This window comes from Pan paniscus, chromosome 3 (assembly GCF_029289425.2).
Source record: "Pan paniscus chromosome 3, NHGRI_mPanPan1-v2.0_pri, whole genome shotgun sequence".
NCBI lineage: Eukaryota > Metazoa > Chordata > Mammalia > Primates > Hominidae > Pan > Pan paniscus.
The window spans coordinates 154,968,895-154,994,057 of record NC_073252.2 but is presented as its reverse complement, the minus strand read 5'-3'; the positions used below and the strand labels follow the sequence as shown (position 1 = coordinate 154,994,057).

Sequence of the window (25,163 nt, the reverse complement as noted above, 5' to 3'; positions counted from 1 at the left end):
ACCTCATGGAATTCAACCCCAAATTCATAACAGTAATTGGCCACAGGGTGGGCACCAAAAATTTCCTAGTTCTCATTTTTCAAAGTGTACTATTCAGTGTCATAGTTTGTACTTGCTAAGGTTCATATAACCAAAATCCCAGATCTAGCCACATTTATGAAAAGGTGATTATTCCAAGCTGAAAGTAAATGTCTTCATTCCCAACTGGTTTCTGTTTGCTTTGCCTCCCTGTTTTTTTTAATTTAATGTTTGAATACAAATTAGAAATAATTGAGTCCATACTATGTCAGTGAAAACCCCAGCATTTTACCTCTGTGTGTATTAAAATGGAAAAGCTAACTCTAAAATATACATCAAAATGCAAAGGACTTAAAATAGCCAAGAAAATACTAGAGAAGAACAAGACTAGAACAGGATATACCCTACTAGGCATTCAGCCTTAGTAATAGGGGAGTGTGTTACTGGCACAAGACTAAACTAATATACCAGTGAGGCAGAAAAGAGAAGCAAATAATTGATTTACAATAAAGACACAACTGCAATTTACTAGTAATGTACAGGATTTTTCAATAAATGTGCTGTATTAATTGGATATGCCTATTTTAAAAATGAGTCTTAACACTATCCCATATCATATAGAAAAGCAAGTTGAAATGGATTACAGATCTAAATGTGAAATATAAAGTAATAAAGCAAAAATAATCAAAATAAACTGATGTTCATTACCTTGAAGTAGAGAAAGATTTCTTGAGACAAAAGAATTAAAAATGAGTAACAAATCAGATTTTATTAAAAATAAATTCTTCAATTCATCAAAACATACTGTTAAGAAAGTTAAAATGCATAAAAAGAACGGAAATTTGTAGTGTCTATATCTGACAAATGATTTGTTCTAGAATATATAAAGAATGCCTACATGTTAATAAGAAAATCAACATTTTTTAAAGTAGGCAAACACTTGAAAAGTCATTTTGAAAAATAAGTTTACAGGCGAAAAGGTGCTCAATAACATCAATCATCAAGGAAATGCAAATTAAAACTACACTGAGATATCATTATACTCACAGAAGATGGTTAAAATTAAAATGATTACCAATAATATCAAGTTATTATGTGGAAGTGGAACAACTGAGACTCGATGATGGGAGTATAATTTGAAAACTGTCCATATCTTCTAAAATTCAATAAACATATATCCTATGATACAAAAAATTTTACTCTTGGATATGTGCCCAACAGATATGAATGTTTATGTCCAACAAAATACATGTATAAAAATGTTCATAACAGGCTGGGCAAAGTGGCTCACATCTGTAATGCCAGCACTTCGGGAGGCCAAGGCGGGCAGATCACTTGAGGTCAGGAGTTCCAGACAGCCTGGCCAACATGGTGAAACCCCGTCTCTACTGAAAATACAAAAATTAGCCAGGTGTGGTGACACATGCCTGTGATCCCAGCTACTCGCGAGGCTGAGGCAGGAGAATCGCTTGAACCCAGGAAGCAGAAGTTGCAGTGAGCTGAGATTGTTTCACTGTACTCCAGCCTGGGTGACACAGTGAGACTTTCTCTTGAAAAAAAAAAAAAGTTAATAACACCTTCAGTCGTAATGACCCCAGACTGAAAACATTATGAATATTCAATAGTAACAGCTGAACTTCACCTGAACTCCTAGAATACTGAATGGTTAAAAACTAACTCCAGTCTTCATGTTACAGGAAGCACCTTACTGTAAATAACTACCCTGCCCCATATGACCTAGACAAGACCCCTGGATGACCCCCCTTGCTTGCCTATGATAAGACCAGACACAGACCTTCCAAACATCCCTTCTTTGTCTCATAAACGAGTAGCTGAGCTGTTTGTCCTCACTGATCAATCTGAACTAAATGTTCACTAACTCAACTTGACCAAACTTTAGTTAGGTTTCTCCCTTCCCTACATGTCCCTCAATTTTCTCCTGCCCCTGAGGTTAAGCAGTCACCGGAAGGCATTCTCCTTTTATGAAAAAAGTGATTTTCAGCCGGGCACGGTAGCTCATGCCTGTAATCCCAGCACTTTGGGAGGCCAAGGCAGGTGGATTGCCTGAGGTCAGGAGTTCGAGGCCAGTCTGGCCAACATGGTGAAACCCCGTCTCTATTAAAAATACAAAAAAAATTAGCCAGCATGGTGGTACATGCCTGTAATCCCAGCTGCTTGGGAGGCTGAGGCAGGGGAATTGCTTGAACCAGGGAGGTGGAGGTTGCTGAGCCGAGATCATGCCACTGCCCTCCAGCCTGGGTGACAGAGCGAGACTCCATCTCAAAAAAAAAGAAAAGAAAAGAAGAGAAAAAAGTGATTTTCTAGGATTATCATCCTTGTTTGCAAAGGGCTAACTCTCCTTAATGGCCCCTCCTAAGAATCAGCTTATAGCAAAGAAAAACTGTCTCATCATGGTACCTGCTCATCCCACTCCCCAGCAGCTGGTTCCTTCCAGACTCATTTATTGCTATAAAAGAGAAGCCCTTTCTGACCTTGGAGAGGCTAATAGATCTTACAATCAGAGCATTCTCCCTATTGCAAAAGTCTTTTCAAATAATGTCTCCTTACCTAAGTTTGGATTTGTCTTTTCATTTGACAGTAAAATCGATAAATATAGTATAATAGATTCATAACAATTAAATAGTACACAGCAATGAAAAGGGAGGAACTACTCCTACACCAACAAGCATGGATGAAATCTCACAGATATGATATTGAAGAAAGGAATCTAGATACAAAAGAGTATAAATTGTTATTACTCCATTTATATTATGGTCAAGAAGAGGCAAGACCAATCTAAGGCAATAAAAATGAGAACAGTAATTAACACTTGGAAGGAGGTATTGACTAGGATAGGGCATATGGGAAATTTCATTTTTTTTTTTTTTTGAGACAAAGTCTCACTCTTGTCCCCCAGGCTGGAAAGCAGTGGCAGGATCTCGGCTCACTGCAACCTCCGCCTCCCAGGTTCAAGCGATTCTCCTGCCTCAGCCTCCCAAGGAGCTGGGATTACAGGCACCTGCCATGATGCCTGGCTAATTTTTGTATTTTTAGTAGAGACGGGGTTTCACCATTGTGGCCAGGCTGGTCTCGAACTCCTGACCTCAGGCAATTCACCCGCCTCAGCCTCCCAGTGCTGGGATTACGGGCATGAGCCAGTGTGCCCGGCTGGGAAATTTCTTGACTACTAGAAATGCTCTATTTGTTTGTCTGGGTGGTGGATTCATGAGCTGTATGTAAAAAGTCATTAACCATACCATTAAGATTTATATATTTTGCTGAATGTTGGAACTCAACTTTTTTAAAACATGGAAAAAATTAGGTGGACAAATTTGGGTGCCCTAATACATAGCCCATCAAAGCCTTCCATTAACTAAAGCAATAGAAACAAATTTTGTAATTTATAAGCAAACATTTGTTCTATATTTGTATCTCTCATACTTAAAATTGCAAGAATAATAGTTCAATTCTTAGGCTGGGAAGTGAATACATAGGTGTTTATTATCATTCTAGAAAATCACTTCTTCATAAAACATCTGTTTTCATATTTAAATTAGGCGATAAAAGTAACGAACATAGAGTAGCATCTAACACTTTGTGTGATAACCAATTCACAGTAACCTATTTTATGTCACATGTAGAGAAAGAGAAATCAATGTTACAAAAGTATTAATAAGAAAACTAGTCAGAAAAAATCTAATGGACTCCAAACCAGTTGAAAATTATCAATATATGGTTTGGCTAAGCAAATACACACAATATCTTGATTTCTTATATATATCCACACACTATAAATTCATCTATCTTATTTTCCAAATCATTACTCTAATTTTAATGCTCTAGAAATTTATGGCACCAAGTTAATGAAAGGAGGGCAGTTTATTGCTACTACAAACTAAAACTTAAAACCAAGGAATTAAGCAAAGAAAAGTCAGAGCAGAAATTGAGAACTGAAACAAATAATTTAAGCATCATAGCTCCTTGAGTAAATTACCTCAAAGCACACTACAATGCCTTGGGATAAGAGAGTTTTTGCTATTGTCAGGAAACTTAATAAACTGAGTGAAAAGACTTCAAAGGCCACCCCTGCTATGTAACCTGTTTCTGCTTTAACTACTTTCTGCAGCTTCTCTTTATATAATATCTTATGTGTAACATGAGTTGTAATGTTACAGAGACAAGAAGACTATCTCTGTTGAATTTGAATGATATCTTCATTGAAATATTCACAGGCCAACACATCTGAACAATGGTATGTGTCCTGGGCACAGATCCCACTCAGGCTATAGGAGGCAACAAACATGAATGCTATTCTGAGGGATAAACTGCCTCCTCGCAATATAAATGTGGTGGCATCTGGATATTGAAAGATAAGCCCTTCTTGTCCCTCTTGACCATTGTTTGGAAACCAATGTAACTTTTTATTGAATAAGCTAGAATCTGCAGGCCTCAATTATAAAGAAATTCTATGTTTTCCCACAACATTTATCCAAACTGGCTCTGTGAGGTAAGACTACCCAATATACCTGGATGAAATCTCCAGCAAATCTCATAACATTTTCTGTCACTCTCAGATAATAAAAAGTACCCCCTGGCACTTTCAGTCTCACTAAAATTAGCACTTCCTTAAGTAAGATGTCCAACAATCAAAATCTGAGCTTGATTTAAAAATGATATCCTCTCCTTTCTTAGCCAGGCCTTCCCCAGACAGGGAAGCCTGCCGAGGAATGGGGGTGTGATTGGCTTTTGCACTGTTCCCCTGCCTGGCTAGCTTATAATATCCTTGTGGTTTTCTCAAAATCCCCTTTTTGAGCTCCTCTAATTTCAATTCCCAGGAAAGGACTGTGACTTTTCTCCAACTGGCCACTCCCAATTCCAGCCATCAGCCCCAGGCATTCTGCAGTCCACACTGTGGGCTTCCACTACCCACTTAGGCCCTTTTAGGCAAAGTTCCTATGTTGTGAGCTCCAAGCCAGTGCTTCCACTTGTCCTTGCCCTCATGCTGTCTGGTGGTCTCTTGTGTGACCACATCTGAGGCACAGTGAATATTCGAGCATGACTTTTCCTCCTCAGACAGAAACTACCCCCATTCCAAGGCAGCCCTCTCTGATCTGATCTATTTGCTCTACCCTACAGTCACAGCCGGCTTTTACTTCTCCAGTATGAGTTCATATCAGTCCACAGAGAGCCCTCAATATGCAAGAGACAGACATGATCCTAGCTTTATGTCTTTTTTAAAAAAGTTTTTGTAGAGATAGGGTTTCACCATGTCCTCATTCTCCTTCACCTGTTCTTCCATTTCTTCAACCTCATTCCCAGTCACTTCTCAGACATCTTTACTTTTCTAGCTAAGTCACTTTTTAAGTGACCTCATCTAGTTTCATAATTTACAACTCTTTAAATGTATACCTCCAGCCTAGACTATTCCCTGGAATTTCTGACTCTATATTCAACAGCTTATTGGATATTTTCTCCTGATGTCTAATGGATACCTCAAACTTAACACATCCAGAACTAAACTCTTGTTTTCCCCTCATTTCCTATCTACTCTTCCTGTAGTTTTTAACAGATATCTCAGTAAATAAAAACCTTTTTTTTTTTTTTTGCTCAGGCACAAAACGTGGGAATCACTCTTATGATGACCTACCAAGGCACATATTATTCAGCCATTACAACCTTTCTGACCTCATATCTATCACTCTTTCCATAGTTCACCCTCTTCCTAGTCTACATGGTGTGGTTTGAACACATAAAGCCTGCCATAGAAATTTTGTATTTGACACCTGTTTCCCTGAAATACTACTCCTCTATAAATCTCCATGGCCTTCCTGTAGCCAACTCAATGTAGATCAGCACGACCAAAGTTCTAGTTCTCCAATCTATGTGGTGCTGAATATTATTGTAGTGTGAAAATTTTTGACTCTTTTGAATCAATAAAGCACTTCTAAGTGTGACAAAATAAATATATTTTATAATTACAGATAGTGCTTCTGTAAACTTTCTTGTACGTATTTTTTTGGTAAACATGTACACATTTCTGTTGAGTACTGTATACACTAGAAATAGAATGGCTGGTTCATAGAGTATATGGATTTTCAGTTTTAGTGGATGCTTACAAATGGTTTACCAAATGCTTATGCCATTTTGAACTTTCACTAACAGGATTTGAGCATTGTGGTTCTTCACATTCTCTTCTTCTTTCATTTAGCCATTCTGGTGGGTGTGTATTCGTATACCATCATGATTTTAATCTGCACTCCCTTGATGACAAATGAAGTTGACCACTTTTACAAATTTTTGTTGGCCTTTAGGCTACCCTCTTTTGACCTTTAGGCTACTCTCTTTTCAATTAGGTTGTCTGCTTTTTTCTTAATAATGCCTAAAAGTTATTTGTATATTCTCAACAACTTTTTATTGGTATGTGTGTATAGGTGTATTTGGAAACAACCCAAATGTTTATGAAGAGCAAAACAGAAAAATAAACTGCAGTGATTCATATAATGGAATACTAGGCAGCAAGACAATGAATGAACTGATGTTACATATAACACTGTGAATGAATCTTACAGAGTTAGTGAGCAAAAGAAGCAGTTACAAAAGATACATACTGGATTATTCTACTTACATGCAGTTTGAAACTAGGCAAAATTAATTTACTGAATGGTAATCACTGGAGTTGGCAATGAGTAATTTGGAAAGAAAGTGATGTCTAATGTTTTGGACATGTTCTGTTTCTAGGTCTGTGTGCTGGTTACCAAGGTGAACATTTATTAAAGCTTATGATTGGTGCACTTTTCTATATGCATATTATACATACTTCAAAAAGGTTTAAAAATAAATGCCCAAAAAAACTTGTGTTTAATTATTTGTGTGTCACATATACAGAGAGCAAACACACGCATAGACAGATTGAGGCAGAAAGACAGAGAGAGATTGCATAAAGCAATTAAAATATGATATTATAATCTTTGATCAGTTAAAACTAAGTCTCTATGTAATATTCTATATGAGAAAGTAAATGCCTGTATCTAAATTTTTCACGGTGGTTTAAAAGATAACTCACTTTTCTCTCTCTGAAGAACTAGTCTATTGCTTTTTATCCCTTGAAAGCAGAGCCAAGGGGAACAATGTATTTTTTTTTTTTTTTTTTTGAGATGGAGTCTCGCTCTGTCGCTCAGCCTGGAGTGCAGTGGCACGATCTCAGCTCACTGCAACCTCCGCCTCCCAGGTTCAAGCGATTCTTCTGCCTCAGCCTCCCAAGTAGCTGGGACTAAAGGCATGTGCCACCACGCCTAGCTGATTTTTGTATTTTTAGTAGAGACAGGGTTTCAGCATGTTGGCCAGGATGGTCTCGATCTCTTGACCTCGTGATCTCTTGATCTCGTGATCAGCCCACCTCAGCCTCCCAAAGTGCTGGGATTACAGGCGTGAGTCACTGCGCCTGGCCAGAACTATATATTTTATACTTCGCTTCTTTTTAGCCAAGTGTTTGTGATCTTATTATATGAATACATATGCATACATACAGCATGGAAAGGAAATAAATCATATATTGTCTCCTGACTACAGTAGCTTAGGAATGGTTTCTTATTTACAAAATGTCCATTGACAGCTAACATCCAAATTATATACTATTAAACTAATGACTAGTTTTTAGGTGGTGGAACACACATCCATGAAAGGGAAGATTGTCAGATTGTGTGCTCAGAAAGTAGCATTCTATTATTTAGAAAGAACTTTAATAAACTTTAAATGTATGTAAAACACCATAAGTAAACCCAATATGTTGCTTGAAAATGGCAAAGATATTCAAAGGCTAAGTGACAATCAAGAAGAAAAATGTGTTCCCATTGGAGAGGGTAATGACTAAACATAAATATAGTGGCAAGAACATTAATGAAAAAACTTGGAATGGGAAGCAGAAGACCGAAGTTTAACTGCCAAATCTGCCACTAGCTAGCGGTAGGCCATTAGGAAAGCCATTTTACTACCTTTTGTGACTACTGTTTTCGAGACTTCCCAATAAACAAGGAGGACTCTGATAGGTACAGTACAACTAAAGAGTTAGCTTCAAGCAACCACCTGACTACTACTGACTGACTTTATGACCTTAAGAAAGCTATACAAACACTCTCCACATCCTACGTTCTTTATATATGAACGCTGAATGATGCTGCTTGCAGTACAGATTCATTGTGAAAAGTCGATGGCCTCCCATGTGACAAGCATCTGGCACTAACTCTCACATAAAGAAGTCATGCCACAGATGTTTTACCTATCCCAGACCTAACACTCTGAGTTTATGAGGAAAGCTATGTGTAATAAGGTGACCCAGATATTTTCCCCATAATTAGGTGTTCTATATTTAACTATTAGCTTAACTAATGGTCAAAAAAATAAAAACGAGACCAAGAGTAATAGTAAACATGCAAAACCACTTTGAACTCTTTAAAGAGGTTCTACTATCACAAACATAGGTAATCCACCTTGTAGAATATTACAGTTAGAAAATAATTTTACATATAATTCCAAATTATACTATCAGAGAAGCTGTGTGAATAGGTACAGATTCTTATTTCTGTTTTACAGATAAAGTCTTAGAGAAGCAAAGTGATTGCTTATTCTAGGTCACAAATGTATTAAGTGATCTATTCTAAAGTAGAACCTATCTCTTTTTACTCAAAAATACCATTTCCATCTATTAAAAACCCGAGAATAAACTTTTATCTCAATTACCCTAAGAAATCACATTGTTAATGATTTTATCTTAAAGATCAGGACACTTATCCCAAAAAGAATCATCTGAGGATGCACTATTGGTCAGTAACAGAGTCAGCTAGAGCACAAGTCTCCTGAATTTTCAGTCCAATATTTTCTCCTCCATATTAATTCAACCAATTTCACCTTAAATTTATCATCATTGATTTTTTGTAGCATTTGATTTTGTATAATGTTAATGGCAGGGAGTTCATAGAGTAGTTGACTTAACTGGGACTAGAAGGATAAGGAGGGATGTAACAGATTAAGGGGGAAAGGACAGGACAAACCCTAGGAAGAAGTTAAAGAATAGACAACAGAATAGTGTCACGAAGAGATCAGGCTGCCCAGGAACACCAAGAAGTGCAGCATGGCAGGAGAAGATACTGGAAGTGCAGAGCAGAATTGAAAAGAGAAAAGGTGGGTCACAAGCAACGAAGTAAGTGATTGGATATACACTGAGCATCACTCACGTTGACACTATAGAGTAACAGCCCTCAAAGTGTGGTCCACAGCCACAGGCTCCTGAAGGTACCCAAAACACTTGCAGGGGGTCTGTGGACAACACTTTGAGGAGTGTTACCCAGTGTTACACATTCTGTTACTGTCCACAGAGTCAAAACTATTTTTATCATAGTAATAATAAAATGTTATTTACTTTTTTCCACTATGTTGACATTTGCACTGATGGTACCAAAGCAATGGTGGGAAAAACTGTTGGTGTTTTAGCACAAATCAAGAAAATAATACTTAAATGTACTCATAGCCATTGCATTCTTCAACATCATATAGTAGCAGAAAGAAAAAACAACAAGAATTTTAAAAGACAGTTTCCTAAGCAATGTTCCTTAAGAATTAATAAAAAATATTAATTTTATTAAATGTTGAAACTTAACATCTTTTTAATGTTGTATGACAAAATGGAGAGTACCCATAAATCATTGCGCTGCACGCCAAACTATTATAATCGTTTCAAAAACATTACTTGAAAATTACAAGTGTAGTTATATGTAGAGATAGAGTGATTGTTTGACTTACTAGACAGACTGAACTTAATAGATTTAATAAATAGATTGAACTAGATAGACACTTTCCATGAAAAGCCATTTTCATGCAACACCATAGAAAAACTGTGGTAATTCAGATTTGAATATTTAGGAAAATATTTTTCAAAAGTGAATGAAGAGAACCTGTAACTTTGAGAAACACTACTCTATTTGTTGCCAGTGATAAAATGTGAACTTCCAAACAAAAATTGGAATCTTAAAATTAATATTAGCCACCATGAGTTTGACAGCTTTCCAACACTCACAGACATTCCAATGAGATCATAAGTGATATTAGATAGATATGATTTTTTTGATGTTGTATAATAAAATATGTCAACATTTGGAAAAACTGCAAAACCCAGAGAATCAGTATTTTCCAAATGATGTTATAAAATCACAATTGGACAAAAGAACCACTCAAAGTGCAAGACAGACTAGTTGATTTTACTGCAACAGAGGACAAAATGTTCACTGATCTGATTTCAGATTTCACATTGCACCTCTCTTGTAAGAAACTAGCACTGGTTAAATTTTGGCATGACATTAAAGAAGAATCTTCACAGTTACAAGGCCATTAAAATACTCTTCCCTTTTTCAATTTTATGTCTGCGTGAAGTCATAATGTCTTCACGTACTTCAACCAAAACAATATATCACAACAAACTGAATGCAGAAGCAGATAAGAGAATCCTGCTGTCTTCCATTAAACCAGCCATTAAACTGATTTGCTACAGTTAAACAATGCCCCACTTTTCATTAATTTTTTTCTTTTTGAAAATGTAGTTTTCATAAAAATAAGTTATTCATGTTAATATCCGTACAGTTATTTTAAGTGATTTAATCTTTTAAATTTGTTTCAATTTGTAATAAGGTAATTTCAATAGTATAAGCCACATAAACTAAAGCTCTTTGTGTCCCTAAACATGCTCTAGGTTGTAGAGGGGACCTTAGACCAACAATTTGAGATCCACTGCTGTAGAGGATGAGCAAAGTAGAGAGGACAGGATCAGGTTCAGGAATCTAGGAAAGTACTGCAATAACAGATTCAAGGTGACATGACTATGGCCTGACAGAGACCATAAAAGCAGAGATGAGGAGAAGTAGCTAGATGCAATAATCATTTCTAAACCATCAACAGAATGAGTAATTGATGAGATGATGAAAGTGAAAGGGCATGAAGGATTTGAAGATGCTTTTGTCATTTCTTATGAAAGGCTGGGTATAGAGCTGGGGAATACAGATAGGAAAGCCAGTTTAATATGTTGGGTATGTTAATTTTGAGGTCCAGTAGGAAGCTGAAAATAATTACTTGGAAATCAAGAGTGAAGTTACATATAGAGATAAAGATATAGAAGCAATCATAGATACCAATAGATATTACCCAGGGGAAAATTGATAAGCAAGAAGCTAAAAGAACTAAGGATGAATATCTGGAAAACCCAATATGTCAGGAAGGACAATAAGAAATAGCCAATGAAGGTGGTTAATCAGCTGTAGTCAGAGAGGTGGCTAAAAAGAGAGAGGAGTGAGTAAATTTCAGGAAGCCAAACGTGGGATGGGTGAAATCGGAGATTGTTTCCGTTTACAGAAGATAGCTAGCCCTTACTGAGTAATAACAAGGACCTAAAATAAAGTCACTATATTTGTTTTAAAATAATAAAATTCGTATCTTCATTTACTTATTTCTTTGAAACAGGGTCTCCCTCTGTCGCCCAGGCTGGAGTGCAGTAGCATGATCGCAATAATGGCTCACTGCAACCTTGTCCTCCTGGACTCAGGTGATTCTCCCACCTCAGCCTCCCAAGCAGCTGGGATTACAGGTGTGTCCCCCCTCCCCCATGCTTGGCTAATTTTTTTTTTATGTTTTGTAGAGACAAGGTCTCACTATGTTGCCCATGCTTGTCCCGAACTCCTGGGCTCAAGTGATCCTCCCACTTTGGCTTCCTGAAGTATTGAGATTACAAGGGTGAGCCATGGCACCCAGCCGAAATCTTTATTAAAAGTAGAATTGTGTCAGGAGTCAGTCTTAATAGAATGATTAAGTGGTACATATTGTTTCATTTGTTGTAATAATGTTGCACATCTTTTGTAATTTAAGGAAATTCAAGGTAAGTGAAGAAAAGAACTAGTGAATTAGAGCTCAAAAAGTATAGGCCATTTTATCCTACTAGTTGAAGAAACATAGTAATTAACAAAGGGGAAAACCACAGTTAATAAAATAGGAATATAAAAACTATATACATTTTTTCCAGGTGGGTGACCCTTTAATATGTTTGTAAGCACTTAGGAAAAAAAGAGCCAAAGAAACGAAGAAAATTTAAAACATAGGGGAGCAAAGTAAGCTAAAAGGTACATCTCAGAAGACAGTGGAGGAGATGGGATCCTAAAAAAGTTCTTTTTTGCTAAATCAAGAGAAAAGGAGAAAAGGAAGGATGATGCCTCAGGTAGCTTTAGAATGAAAATCAAGAAAGACCGAGGGGATTCCCATCCAAGGACTTGTATTCTTTTCCTTTAAAATAAAAGTTAAAATGTTATGCTAACACTGAAAGGAACAAGATAAAAGACAGAAACAATGTGGAGAGAGAAATTTAGAGCCTCTGAGGGGTAAGGAAAAGAATTTGGAACCAAAATGAAGACTTAGCCAAGACTAGATCAAAATAAATCAACCAAGATTCTAGATCACTGAAAACATCTACATTTGTACCATTAAGTCGAAAATATTATAGAGATTCCAGACACATACAAGTAGAATGTATAGAGAATATTAAAGAATGTTGCAATAAGACCTTTAGATTATTTTGTCAGCCATGCCCATGGTATCACTGAGAGTTAAACATGATACAAAGAACACCACACATCCACTCATTAATAGGTAAGCCTTTTGTATTAGGTTATTCTCAGCAATCAGCCCAGGAGCAGTAAACTCCTACTATTGTTTTCTTATACGAAGAGTAATAAATGTCAGATGTCTCAAGGTATCCAACATATTTTATTAGCAATTTAATAAGTGCTTCACTGTTATTCCAATCAGAGCCCTAAAAATATTATTTCATATTTACATCATTTCTCAGAGGAACCATTTGTATGTACATAAATTTGAATAATTGGCTTCATGAATTCTAAGTGTAAATTTCCATAAAATACCCATGGTAAAGGAATTCATTTATAAAGGGACCTCAGCTCTCTTTAGCAGAGCAATGATATGTCTATTTCAGGTAGTAGCATAAGGAAAATATAGGAGACTTTTGCAAATATACCTTTTTTTACTGTATTAGAGAAATTATTTGCCTCCACAAGAAAAAAAAAAGGATACATTTCAGTAAGTCGATTCCTTAATCTGTGAAAATTTGGTAGGCTAAGAATGCAGACAATTCACCTTCCTCATACCTTACTCTTCTACTTTGGAGTTCAGTTAAATACCTATGTTTTGATAAATCAACTCTGAAATTAGATTTCCTTTGGAGTTAACTTCCCCAAGAAATAGAAGTTTGTGTATTCTTCTTCCACTGGTCAGGCTTGAATGGTTAAAAATTGGGGAACAAAAAGCACCAACAAAACACTAAAATAGTTAACCCTGATTATAAAGTTACCAAAGCAATCGTAAACAAAACCGCATTGTATCATAAAAGATATGGCTGCCATAAATTAATGAATGAATAAAATTAGGAGATTATTGAGATCAAACTTTTCACTATACAAATGAGAAAACTGAGACTCAGATAGATTAAGTAACTTATTGAAAGTTATACAGCCAATTAGCAAAAGTGCTAAAGGAGATACAGTGGTGTTCTTTCTGCTATCTTATTATACAAGGTCTTTGCCATCATGATTTAGTAGACGTACAAAGTAAATTTTAAACAATATATGTTTTATCTCTAAACATCTAAATACAGTCCCAGTGAACCACTATCCCATCAAAAAATTAATTTAGGATTTGTCTATATCATCAGCTATCCATTTAATTTTCTTTGAACTAGCAAGCATAAATGGAGCTCTTATGCAAACAATTTTGAAGTAGGGCAGGATATAAAAGTATATATAACCATTTCATCTCAAGTACTTAAAATGTAGTTATAGAGTTAAAACTACACAATAGAGTCCAACTAGAAAATAAAAGACATCACTGCATAAAGAACTAATTCTAATCAAGTATCAAAACATCAAGTATGCACAAAAAGGATTCTGAAATATCAAGAACAGGGAGTTTAATTTCAGTTTTAATCATAGGCCCATGAGATCTTGGGCATAAAAAGAAGTTCTAAATACTTTTAACTTCCCATTGATGTTATTTGGGTCGTGTCCCTACCCAAGCTATGTTCAGTCACTCCAGCAACAAAGAAGCTCCTAAGGAAACCCATTTTCTCTTTGGACAGTTCTATATTTTCCTTTAATTGAACTTATCTTCCTCTGTTTCTCTCTTTGGTCTTAATTCTATAACTTGGAGTCATACAAAGAAAGTCTAGTTATTTTATATGACAACATCTCAAATAGAAGGTAATTTCTATTTTTCAGAGAAAATAATGCACAATAGAATTAATCGAACAACACAACAGACTTTTACATTCGTGCAAATACTGATCAAGATTCTCCAAACAAACTCACATGTAATTCTAACTCTCATAAATTATGGCAACCAGAATTCAACATAATGCTTCAGGTAATATACTCACCATGAGATTAATACTTTTTTATTTCTAAACATTGTATTTCTATCAATATCCAAGACATCAAAGCATTAGTAAGCCACAAGACTATTAATTCAGATTAATCATATTCTCAACTAAAACTTATTTTAAATGTTTTATAAAGCAAAGTAATATCTAAGATGAGCTCTGAGGGACTAGTAAAGCCTAGATATATTAAGCAAGAAGTTGTCATTCCAAACATAAACATGTCCAAGCATACATAATAGCAAGGGAAGATTAGGAACAATGGCAGATAAGCCTTCCCAAAATAGGCGAGTAGGCTTGGGTATGGCTGATACCTGTAACGCGAAGTCTTTGGGAGACCAAGGCGGGAGGACCACTTGACATCAGGAGTTTGAGGTTGCAATGAGCTATGATCACACCACTGAACTCCAGCCTGGGCAACAGAGTAAGATCCTGTCTCTAAAAACATACATTCATATATACATACCTACACACATAATATAAGAGAGTTGTTTCACATAAATTTAGAAATATAAGTTAGGGAGCACCTTGAAAATCAAGGTAAGAAGTATGTACTGGAGTTCAAGAACCATCCGGTAGTAAGATATTGTAAGTTTTTAAACATAAGAATAACAAGATGAAAATACAGGCCAGGCACGGTGACTCACGCCTGTAATTCCAACACATTGGGAGGCCGAGGTGGGTGGATCACGAGGTCAGGAGATCGAGACCATCCTGGCTAACACAGTGAAACCCCATCTCTACTAAAAACACAAAAAAATTGGCAGGGTGTGGTGGCACGCACCTGTAGTCCCAGCTACTCGGGAGGCTGAGGCAGGAGAATCACTTGAACCCAGGAGGCGGAGGTTGCAGTGAGGCGAGATCATGCCATTGCACTCCAGCCTGGCTAACAGAGCGAGATTCCATCTCCAAAAAAAAGATGAAAATACAGATGGCATGTTAAGATGGATAATAATGATAGAAAAGCTAGGGTGAATAACTAGGAAGATATAGTAACACATACGTTAAAAATAATGGTGGCTGGGCATGGTGGCTCATGCCTGGAATCTCTGTACTTTAGGAGGCCAAGGCAGGAGGATTGCTGGAGGCCAAGAGTTGGAGGCGGCAGTTAGCTATGATCACAACACCACACTCCAGCCTGGATGACAGAATTAGATCCTGTCTCCAAAAAGGAAAATAAAATAATGGTAAGAGCAGATGTAGTGAAAAAAAAATTGAACATGGCAGACATAGGAGATCATTTTAAGAGAATGTTAGGTTCCATTTAACCTTCATGCCTAGGTAACTGGAATAATAAGGATGCTGATTTCCTTTTGGAAAAAGAAGATCAATTCAATTGATTGCAAAATAACAGCATGCCATTAAAATTGTTCAATAAGTAATAAGAAAATACATAACTAAACATCAGTGAAAAATTCAATCTAGATATGTAACAGTGATAACAGGCAATTTTCAATAGTATCCATTTTATAGATTATCCATATCCTTTTCCAATCAGCCTTTCATCTTTTGGCCAATGTCTTTCTCTTGAATATTTCCACTAGGAAGTAAGAAACTGGAATTATACTAAAATCTATTTCATCTCTTAATGAATAGAAGATAAAGGAGACAAAACAGTCAGAATAGGAAGATGGCTAATATAATACCCAAGCAGCATATAGTGGCATTGAATAATCAATGAATAATCAACAGTAACCTACCCTTCTTAGTACATACAGACTGAAGTATGAAAATGCTATCATTCAATGGTACAATCTCTCTCTGAAGGAGACAAAAAAAATCACAACGGCATCAAACCATTTACATATGCACGCACAATTTTTAGTTTATGAAAAAACTAACAAAGAAATCACATTTTCTCAACACACACACAGAACAAGAATAAAAATTAAAAGTTATTTATGTAATTATTTTAAAGCTAGAGTTCCAACAGCTTGAAGGAAAGATAATTTAGAAGGTAGGATAATAAATGCTAACACTACTGTAAATAATAGCAGCCCTCAACACTTAAGGACTTGTTATTAAGCTTCCCAGACCTAAGATACAAGTATGGGCCAAAATGGGAGAAAAGAGGTGAGATTTCCAATGCAACTTTCAAACATATTAGTTTCACTTACTGTAAGCTATTAAATGTTTGAAATTCAAACAGTCTTCAACAAAAGATAGAAGTTTCCCTAATGGTAGTGGCAAAAATATGTAGTATGTGACAAGGAGTTGTATAGCTTGGCCAAATTCACTATTAAAAAGTGCTTATTATGTCGGCTATGAGCAAAAATAGAAATGGCAAACAATATTCAGTTTTATTTTTAATTGAGGGAGTTCTGGTTTTTAATTACTGTTATTCAATAAAAAAATCTGTAAGTTTATTTTAGGATGTTCTAGTTTCATATATGATGTACCTACAAATATAAATCCATAAAACTATGCCTTATAAATTATGGCAGGCATTTATTAGATCATTATATTTGTTATCCTGTTCATTTGTTATCCTGATCATTATTTCTTGAAAATTATAGTAGCTTGACATATTTCTTCTTACTATTACACCTAAGGTCAGAAAAGAGAAAAGTTTTTCTGGGTTTGAAAGAAGTGTTTTAAAAAATATTATTCATGAAATTTCAAACCTTAAAAATAAGATTTTAAAATCCTTATTATTAACACACCACCAACATACATTTATCTTATGTACTAGAGCTTTCTAAGTCAATTCCCCTAAAATAAAGACATACTTAAATAAACAGATCAAGATAAAATTTTTAAAACATAATTCTCTGTGGGTTACTTTGCTATTAGATAATGATAAAGCTGTAATCAAATACAATGTATTAGAACCACTGAATCTTAAAAATTGCAAAAGGTGAAATCACGTTATATCAGTCTCTGGTCTAACCGCCTGTGTAATGCTCAATCTTTCTCTAAAATATGCCCACCAAGTAATTATCCCACGTGCCTGCGTACCTCCACTTATCATGAACTTCACTACCTCCCTTCCTAATCAATTACATCTAGGCAGAACTCATCGAAAGTTCTTAACTTGGAGCCAAAAATATCCCTCCCCGTAGCTTCTATTCATTAGTACTGCTTTTAATTATTGGTGCCAAGCAACAAAGTCTACTTTCTCATCACCATCACAGTTTTTAAAACTTTGGAGACAATTTTCAAGTATCTCAGTTCCTTCAGCTCTTCCTAATATGATATGATTTTAATTACTTCTACTATTCTTATTTCTCTCTCCTGAAAATATTTCTGCACTAGCACAGAGCAGAAATCTCTGTAAACCTTGCTTTAAATACTTCTAAAAAGTAATACACTTAACATAAAATTAGCAAAATAGTTTTACTATTAAAATAGTTCTTATTTTACTAATTTTATGTTAAGAATATGTTAATTTTAAGAATGTCTTTCTTAAAATATTAAATTGTATGTATGTGTGTGTATATATATATATAAAAAACACTATTCATTTGTCTGATAATTATTATGTAATATTTTTCCCAAATGTGCTCTGCTAAGCTATGTTTTTCCTCATCCTATACTTACCCAAGTGGCTTCTAGACCAAAGTGCAATTTATTCTTCAGCAGTGTTAGACCTATCTCATTTAGCCCTTCAAGATCAGATTGGATCCTAATTCTGTCTCACATATTCACTACATATCTGAATATCACAGAGCCCCAGTTTGGATTTTTTCTCTGTGTAGTTTTATTTCAGTCATTGACAAATAATTGACTATGATGAGGCCAAAACCGAACCAGGTAACATAATCCAGGGTGAAGGTGTTCCACTAATTACCTAGCTGCTAACTCACCTAGGTATCCTTATATTGAGACCATATTTCTAAATTTTCCACAGGGATCATATCAGTCAATTTCAGGTAACTTAACAAAATCCAGATGTAATGACTTAATAAGAGATAGTCAAAGATCTTTAGGTTTTTATTCACTTCATTAAATAAATTTTTATTATATGTATATTTTGTGCCAGGAGCTATGTTGCTTGCTGGTGATTAAGGTAATCAAGACACTGCTCTCATGGAGTTTACAATCTAGTGGAGAAAGCAGACAATTACAATAGATAATTATCATACTGTATTATGTATGAGTGGCAATTGGGGAACTGTGGGGGCACAGAATGTGATTATCTAAATCCTCAGGATTAGGAAAGGTTTCCCCAAGAAGACAATAGGGTTTGAGTCTGAGTTAAGTTTGAGGTCATTATGAAACAATCAGATTAAAATGTTGGATGTATGGGTGTGGTGCTCTTCAAAGAGGTACGGGCTGTATATACAGACATAGAAATCAACAGTAAGTGGTAGTTACAGCCATGAATTTGGATGAGACCCACGGACACAGGCTAACTAAAAAGAAGAAAAACATTGGCATTTCAGGGAAAGGGAAGAACACTTGCAGAGATGTGAAAGAGCACGGGTATATGAGAGTTGATGTGTGTGAGGCTTAGGCAGAGGCAGGGGTCGGGATGGGGAAGATACTGCTGGAGGTATCAGAGGCTAGTTCATCAGGAACCTTGTGTGTGGAGCCAAGACATTTCCACCTTATCCAGAACACTATGGTGTCCTTTAAAGTGTTCTCAATATTGACATGACCTGACTGGACTCAAGACACTATTGGGAAAATACACGGTAAGGTCAATGTGGCATATAAATTAATGGAGGAAGATAAGATGCAGGAAAGCTGAAAAGGAGTCAATGAAGAGGGTGGGAAGGAGTAGCTAAGGCAATGTCCCACATGGGAATGAAAATGTAAGATGTATTCCAGTGATAGTAATTGATGAGTTCTGGTGACTACTGAATTTGAGAAGCTAAGGTAGAAAGAGATGGTCTAAGGTGATCCCCAGGATTGTAGTGTGAATGAAAAGGTGGAAATGGTGTCATCTGGTGAGAAGAGGAGTTCACCACTCTTAATACAGTGATTATTCATTGTATTATTCACATGATTCTGAGTTCAGGTTTTATCATTTCAAGTTAAATTTGAGTTTCATGACGGGACGGTCAAGTTGAAATGGTGGATGTATGGGTGTGGCACTCTTTAGAGAGATCTGAGCTGTACATAAAGACTTAGGAGTTAACAGTGAGTAGATGGTAACTACAACCATGGATTTCTACAAAATCACTCAGGTAGAATGAAAAATCAGAGGAAAGACCAAAAGATTAAAGGCAATGTCAAATGTAAGCTGTAAAATAAAAAGGTAACTGTCCAAGGACTTATCTAAAATATTTTTATTAATTTAAAATGTATTTCTTATTTGTTAACACATATTAAATTTCTAAAGTTTTTGGAAGCAAATTTATCAGATACTTTGTCAATCTGGTACTAGTGCTTCACTTACATATCAAAAAAACAACAGGTTAGAAAAAAGAAACAGCAAAGAGGCCAAGAAAAGTTTATGATCTGACTCAAGCTCAGCATCAATATTAAATCCTAGAATATCAAGGAACTCAAGTCCTTTATTTCTCCTACATTTTAAAACATGTTTCCTCTATTTACAGTCTTGAGGGGAAATGTTGTTATAACAGTAAAACTGGAAGATTTCACTCTGGATTGCTGCACGTGAACTGCTTATGTCTATGCACCCACATTGCTTCATCCACTCTACTCAAAAAAAAAAAAAAAAGTATAAACAAATGAAAACATCACTGGGCAAGAATTTTACCATCCTGTAGAGTATTAGGGTAGTCTGTACTTGATTTCTGGGTTTTGTAATTTTCAATATTCCTCTTAGTCAAGATGTTTAATAAATAAGCAACTTACACAGGCTAAGCAAACTGGATCATTCTCTGAGATACATACAATTTGCATATTCTTTCACAGCCCCTTATTATAGCTCAAATTCTTAATCAAGGCATCTGAAAGAAATTTGATATGATAGATCCAATCATAGTCAGGGACAACCCTAGTCTTCTAAAGTTCTTAATTCAGTGATAATCAGAATTCTTAATAAAATGCTCAAATGAAAAATATACAACTCTAACTCTCCAAGGTACATCCACTTTTTAACAAGCCAGACTTCCAGCAGCATCACATCACAACTGTTAATAAAGCTTGATCTAGTCTCATAATTATTTTTAAAAAACGTATAATGTAAAAATTCAAAGATAAAATTTCAATTAATTACTCAACATATCTAAAATATTGAGATGTGGGCTTAACAGGTATATGTTGGGTCTTCCACTTGAAGATGTCATATTCATCAGAAGAGAACTCTTATTGTTATACTCTTTATCTACTAAATTTAACTTTGAAAATCTGTCTTAAATAACTATACACACCGTAAGTATATACAGTCTACACATAAGGCTATTTAATAATGTAGTTGTGAAAGAGAATGTCCTCTAAAATACTCTCGTAATATATATGGTAGTTATAAGATTTGCTGTTGCCATCTTCAGAATAATTTGATTATGACATTTGATGTAGGATGAGGGGTGGGTGTACTGGGAGAACAGGAGCCTTGTCAGCTTGCTCAGATAGAGAAACCCAAGATGGCTTGATTCCATACATAGAATTACAGTGACTATATGCCATAGATAACAGTTTGTGTTAATGTCCCAACATTCATCAAAGAAAAGGTAATAGAAAGAATATCTAAAACACAAAGAAGTGTCCTTTCGCTTAGGAATACTAAGGCCTGACAATGTCCAGTTCCCTAAAATGCTAATCTCCAGCTTGTGGCACAAAAACAGTAACAGTGAAGAGTTGAGATGGTTGTAGATTGTGGTTATTCCTGAACCGGCCTCCATTGTTTCCAGCTGATATCCAGCTGGGCAGATGGCCAAGGAGGGACACACAAACATAATTCAGGGCCATTGTGTCATATACCCAGAAATTTGGCCCTGACATCAGAATATGCTGCAGCACTAGAATAAGCAGAACTATTAAGGATGAAAATCAGGAAATATCCCTTCACATGGAGCTGAATTTAATGCTAGACATTACGTGGATCATGATACTCTCTCCAGAATTTTACTCTCACAAATTCATACAAACACCTATTACAAAATACCAATTCTAGTGTCCTTTCTTTACAAAATATACTTCCCAAAATGTACCTCATCTCTTACGGAACATCTGTAAAACCATAATAATCTCTATTTAAATAATGATGATGCTGGAATAAAATGTTATCTATGATCAATATTACATTTGAGAAATATTAATTGAAGATGACCTGTAATAGAAAATTAACTTTTATTCCAAATCACTGCATATATTGCATTATTACCTAAAAGCACGTTATATTTTGAGAAAGTTGTTTACTTATATACTGTACAATTGCTCTATTTTACTTTCATTGACCAGTAATGTTAATCTTTCCTATTAAAAAAAAGACTTGGCCAGGTGCAGTGAACCACGCCTGTAATCCCAGCACTTTGGGAGGCCAAGGCGAGCAGATCACCCAGGGTCAGGAGTTGGAGACCAGACAGGTCAACATGGTGAAACCCTGTCTCTACTAAAAAATACAAAAATTAGCTGGGCGTGGTGGTGGGCACCTGTAATCCCAGCTACTTGGGAGGCTGAGGCAGGAGAATTGCTTGAACCCGGGAGGTAGAGGTTGCAGTGAGTAGATATTGTGCCACTGCACTCCAGCCTGGGTGACAGAAAGAGACTTCATCTAAAAAAAATAAACAAGACTCCACACCACAAAACTTTGTCTTTTGTGGGGGATGTGTTGGATTTAGAATTTGTGTTTTCAAGTAATTTCAAATTTAATGACCTGCTTTCTACAAAATATCCTAATCTCCTAATATAACTTATTTACAATTACTAAATTAGAAAATTGATCTATCATATGAATTTCCTTTTGCCATGCATACATATGAACTGACCTTAAGATCACAGTTACCTATCTGACTTTTAAATAAAATATTATTAAATATTTTAGGGTTTTTAAAAAAAAACTTTTTGAACTGGTATTTGCTCAAAACACAGTATATCAGTATCCAATTAAAGTTGCACAGCACATTTAGCATAAGAAAAAAATAGTGACTTTTTCTACTTTTGTAAACAGTGTATAAAAATTATATAAACCCATGGCATGATTTAAAAAAAAGAAAACTATAAAACCACCTTGAACATTGGGAATTAATTCTTACATTCTAAACCTCTCTTCACCCTATCATTTTCTGTCTCTGTAACAGATGGATATATATTCCGATATGAAAAGTTTTGTTGATGTGTGTCTTCATAAACCACCTTACTTTTATAAAACACGCAATAACATTTCTCCATATAAGAATATAAGACATGAAGAACATACGATGGGCATAGATACTGCTTCTTTTTCCCCTTCCCTTTCTTTGAAGACTTTTCCTTAGAATAGGCTTCTTCCACCCACAAGGAAATTAAAATTAAAAAGGCAGTTGTCAATAAAAACTTCATCTTGAAAACTTAAATTTCAGAAGATCGATCTACAAGAGAGAACAAGAAAATGTTTACATTTATGAAGTAAATGATAACTATATGACTGTCCCTTTAAACAGTATAAGCATTACTACCCAAAGGGCAAGTACATGTGTACATCAAATCCTCATTGCTCAGTCCTATGTGGTAATACTTCACAACATATTTAGTATTTTTTATAGTAGTTGTAAAGACTCTTTTATATAGCAGTAAAAGTCAGTTTAAATAATGGCACATAGAAAACAAGACCGCCAATGAGATATAATAGGTTACTGTATAACATTTCTGATTCTATAGCTACACAAAATTATAAATTGATATTGAATTGCACAGTATATCAAAAATATGTTCAGAAAGATATCTGGAAGCATGGTTTAACAGCGTTAAAATGATTATCTTCGGCTAGTACTTTGGAAGTATCTTTTTCTTTTTAAATTTTTATATTGTTTGAAGTTCTTATGTATATTTTTTCAAAAATAATGTATTTTAAAGAAAAAGAAATTCTAAGTATTGAAAAAGACAGATAAAAGAAAAAAATAATATCAAAGAGTTCCACATTCAAAATTCATTGCTTTTTTATTTAAACACATTACATTGGCAAGCTACCTTTTTGCCCCAAAAAGGTGCCTCTTAAGTTAGCTTTAAAGCTTTCTTACTTATTTGCTACTAACATTTGTCATCAAAAAGATTACTTCAGAAATTCTACAACAAGAAATAAAACAAGTGTTGTTACATTTTTTTCAAATTATCGTCCTAGCCATATTTTAATAACATTTTCATGCTCAAATCAGAATCATATTCTTGCCAGAGATTCTGATAAATAAAAGATAATTAAGCCTCTACCTACACTAGAGAAGTTCAAACTCTTCTGCAACCTTCATTTCCAAACCATAAATTGTTTCTCTTTCATTGTTTTCCGCAGAGTAAAAGACCTGTCATATTCTTCAACGCTAACTTAATTCCCATCTCATCCTCAGAAATTTGCTTCTCCTTATGTCATGTTTTTCATCTTCCCCCCCCCCCCCAGGATTCTTCCCCCCATATTTATCTTTTACACACACTCCAGGCAAGCCAGAGGGGCTTCTCCCTGGGTACTTTAAATTGAAGACAACAGAGGGGGCTCATCAGACCAACTGCAACAACACAAGGTTCTCCTCTGGCAACTTCACAGCATTGGACGCTCCCTTCCCCCATCCGACAGCGGCACCTGCTTCCAGACACCTTGCCCACAGCAGCAGGTACTTCTCCCACTTTCACATCCTTGCCCCCACAAAAAGGAGGGCCGAGCCCCCCTAACGCTTCGAAAAACAGAGAAATTCAACACTCTGCTCTGTCCTCACCCCCAATCTTTCAAGGGGGACAGCTGCATTGACTGGAGGATCCTCATAAACAAAACAACGCAAGGAGCCCTCCTGGCCAACCTTGCGTTCCCTAACTACCCCGGCCCTCTGCATCCCTCCACCCGGAGCGTCTCCGCGGGCGCCACCGCAGCGGGGACCCGGCTGCCGCTGCCAGGCGCCCCGCGCCCCTCTCCCGCGCAGGGCAGCGCGCGTCCTCCCCTGCACGCCGCAGTGCTCCTCGCGCTCCGCCGCCCCGGGCTTGACCCGCTGTTTCCGCAAAGGCGTCTATTCCCGTCCTCAGACCACCGTCGCCGCCCCAACCTCCTCCTAAGTGGAGCTCCTGGCACTTACCCGGAGGCGCCCCTGCCCACAATCGCCGGGCGAGATCGTGGAGGCTCCGGGCCCAGGTGGCAGTGGCTGCTAGGGGTGCAGCGGGCGCCGAGCGGGGGCAGCTGCGTCCCAGCCGCCCGCGCCACCGCCGAGCTCGGCTGACGCGCCTGCTCGGGCCGCGGAGCCTGCGCCGTGGCGCGCCGCGGTCGGGGCCGCAGCGGGGACAGCGCGGGCCGCGGGGGAACCTGGCGACCGCGGGCGGGGAAGGGAAGAGGTGTCCCGACAGAGCAACGTCACGGCATCGTCCCCTTCAGGCATTGGAGGGGTTACCGAGCAGAAATGTGTACCCCCCTCACTCCTTAGGGGACTAAAGGAGTTGGGGACGACGGGCGGGAATGATAGTGTCGGTACAAAAAGAAAAAACCTTTCAAGGAGCTGGGATTGCTTGGGGTCAGCTTTTGACCACTAGCAACAAACAACAACAGAGCAACAAATGACCTTCTTGGGTCAAAGCGAACAAAACACATTTTCTGTCATTTCACCATTTGCCTGGAACCCAGACATCCAGCTTAATCTCCGGGTCT

The 25,163-nt window shown here is 36.6% G+C and overlaps 1 protein-coding gene across 7 annotated transcripts in view; it reads right to left on the bottom strand.

The window, feature by feature from the left end:
* The window catches only part of GLRB (glycine receptor beta), a 96,071-nt gene extending 71,272 nt beyond the window's left edge, over positions 1–24,799 (bottom strand). The window contains exons 1-2 of one of the 7 annotated variants that reach the window (XM_003822556.5): positions 24,601–24,799; positions 22,767–22,917 (exon numbers count right to left, since the gene is read on the bottom strand). In XM_003822556.5, the coding sequence (XP_003822604.1) occupies positions 22,767–22,888 (122 nt within the window). In that variant the 5' untranslated portion in view covers positions 22,889–22,917; positions 24,601–24,799. Of the gene's footprint in view, positions 1–15,278; positions 15,313–22,766; positions 22,918–23,756; positions 23,780–24,249; positions 24,275–24,371; positions 24,500–24,600 lie in introns of those variants that run through there. The other 6 variants (XM_034959319.4, XM_034959317.3, XM_063603963.1 and 3 more) reach the window with 6 other exon arrangements.
* Between the last annotated feature and the right edge of the window lie 364 nt (positions 24,800–25,163).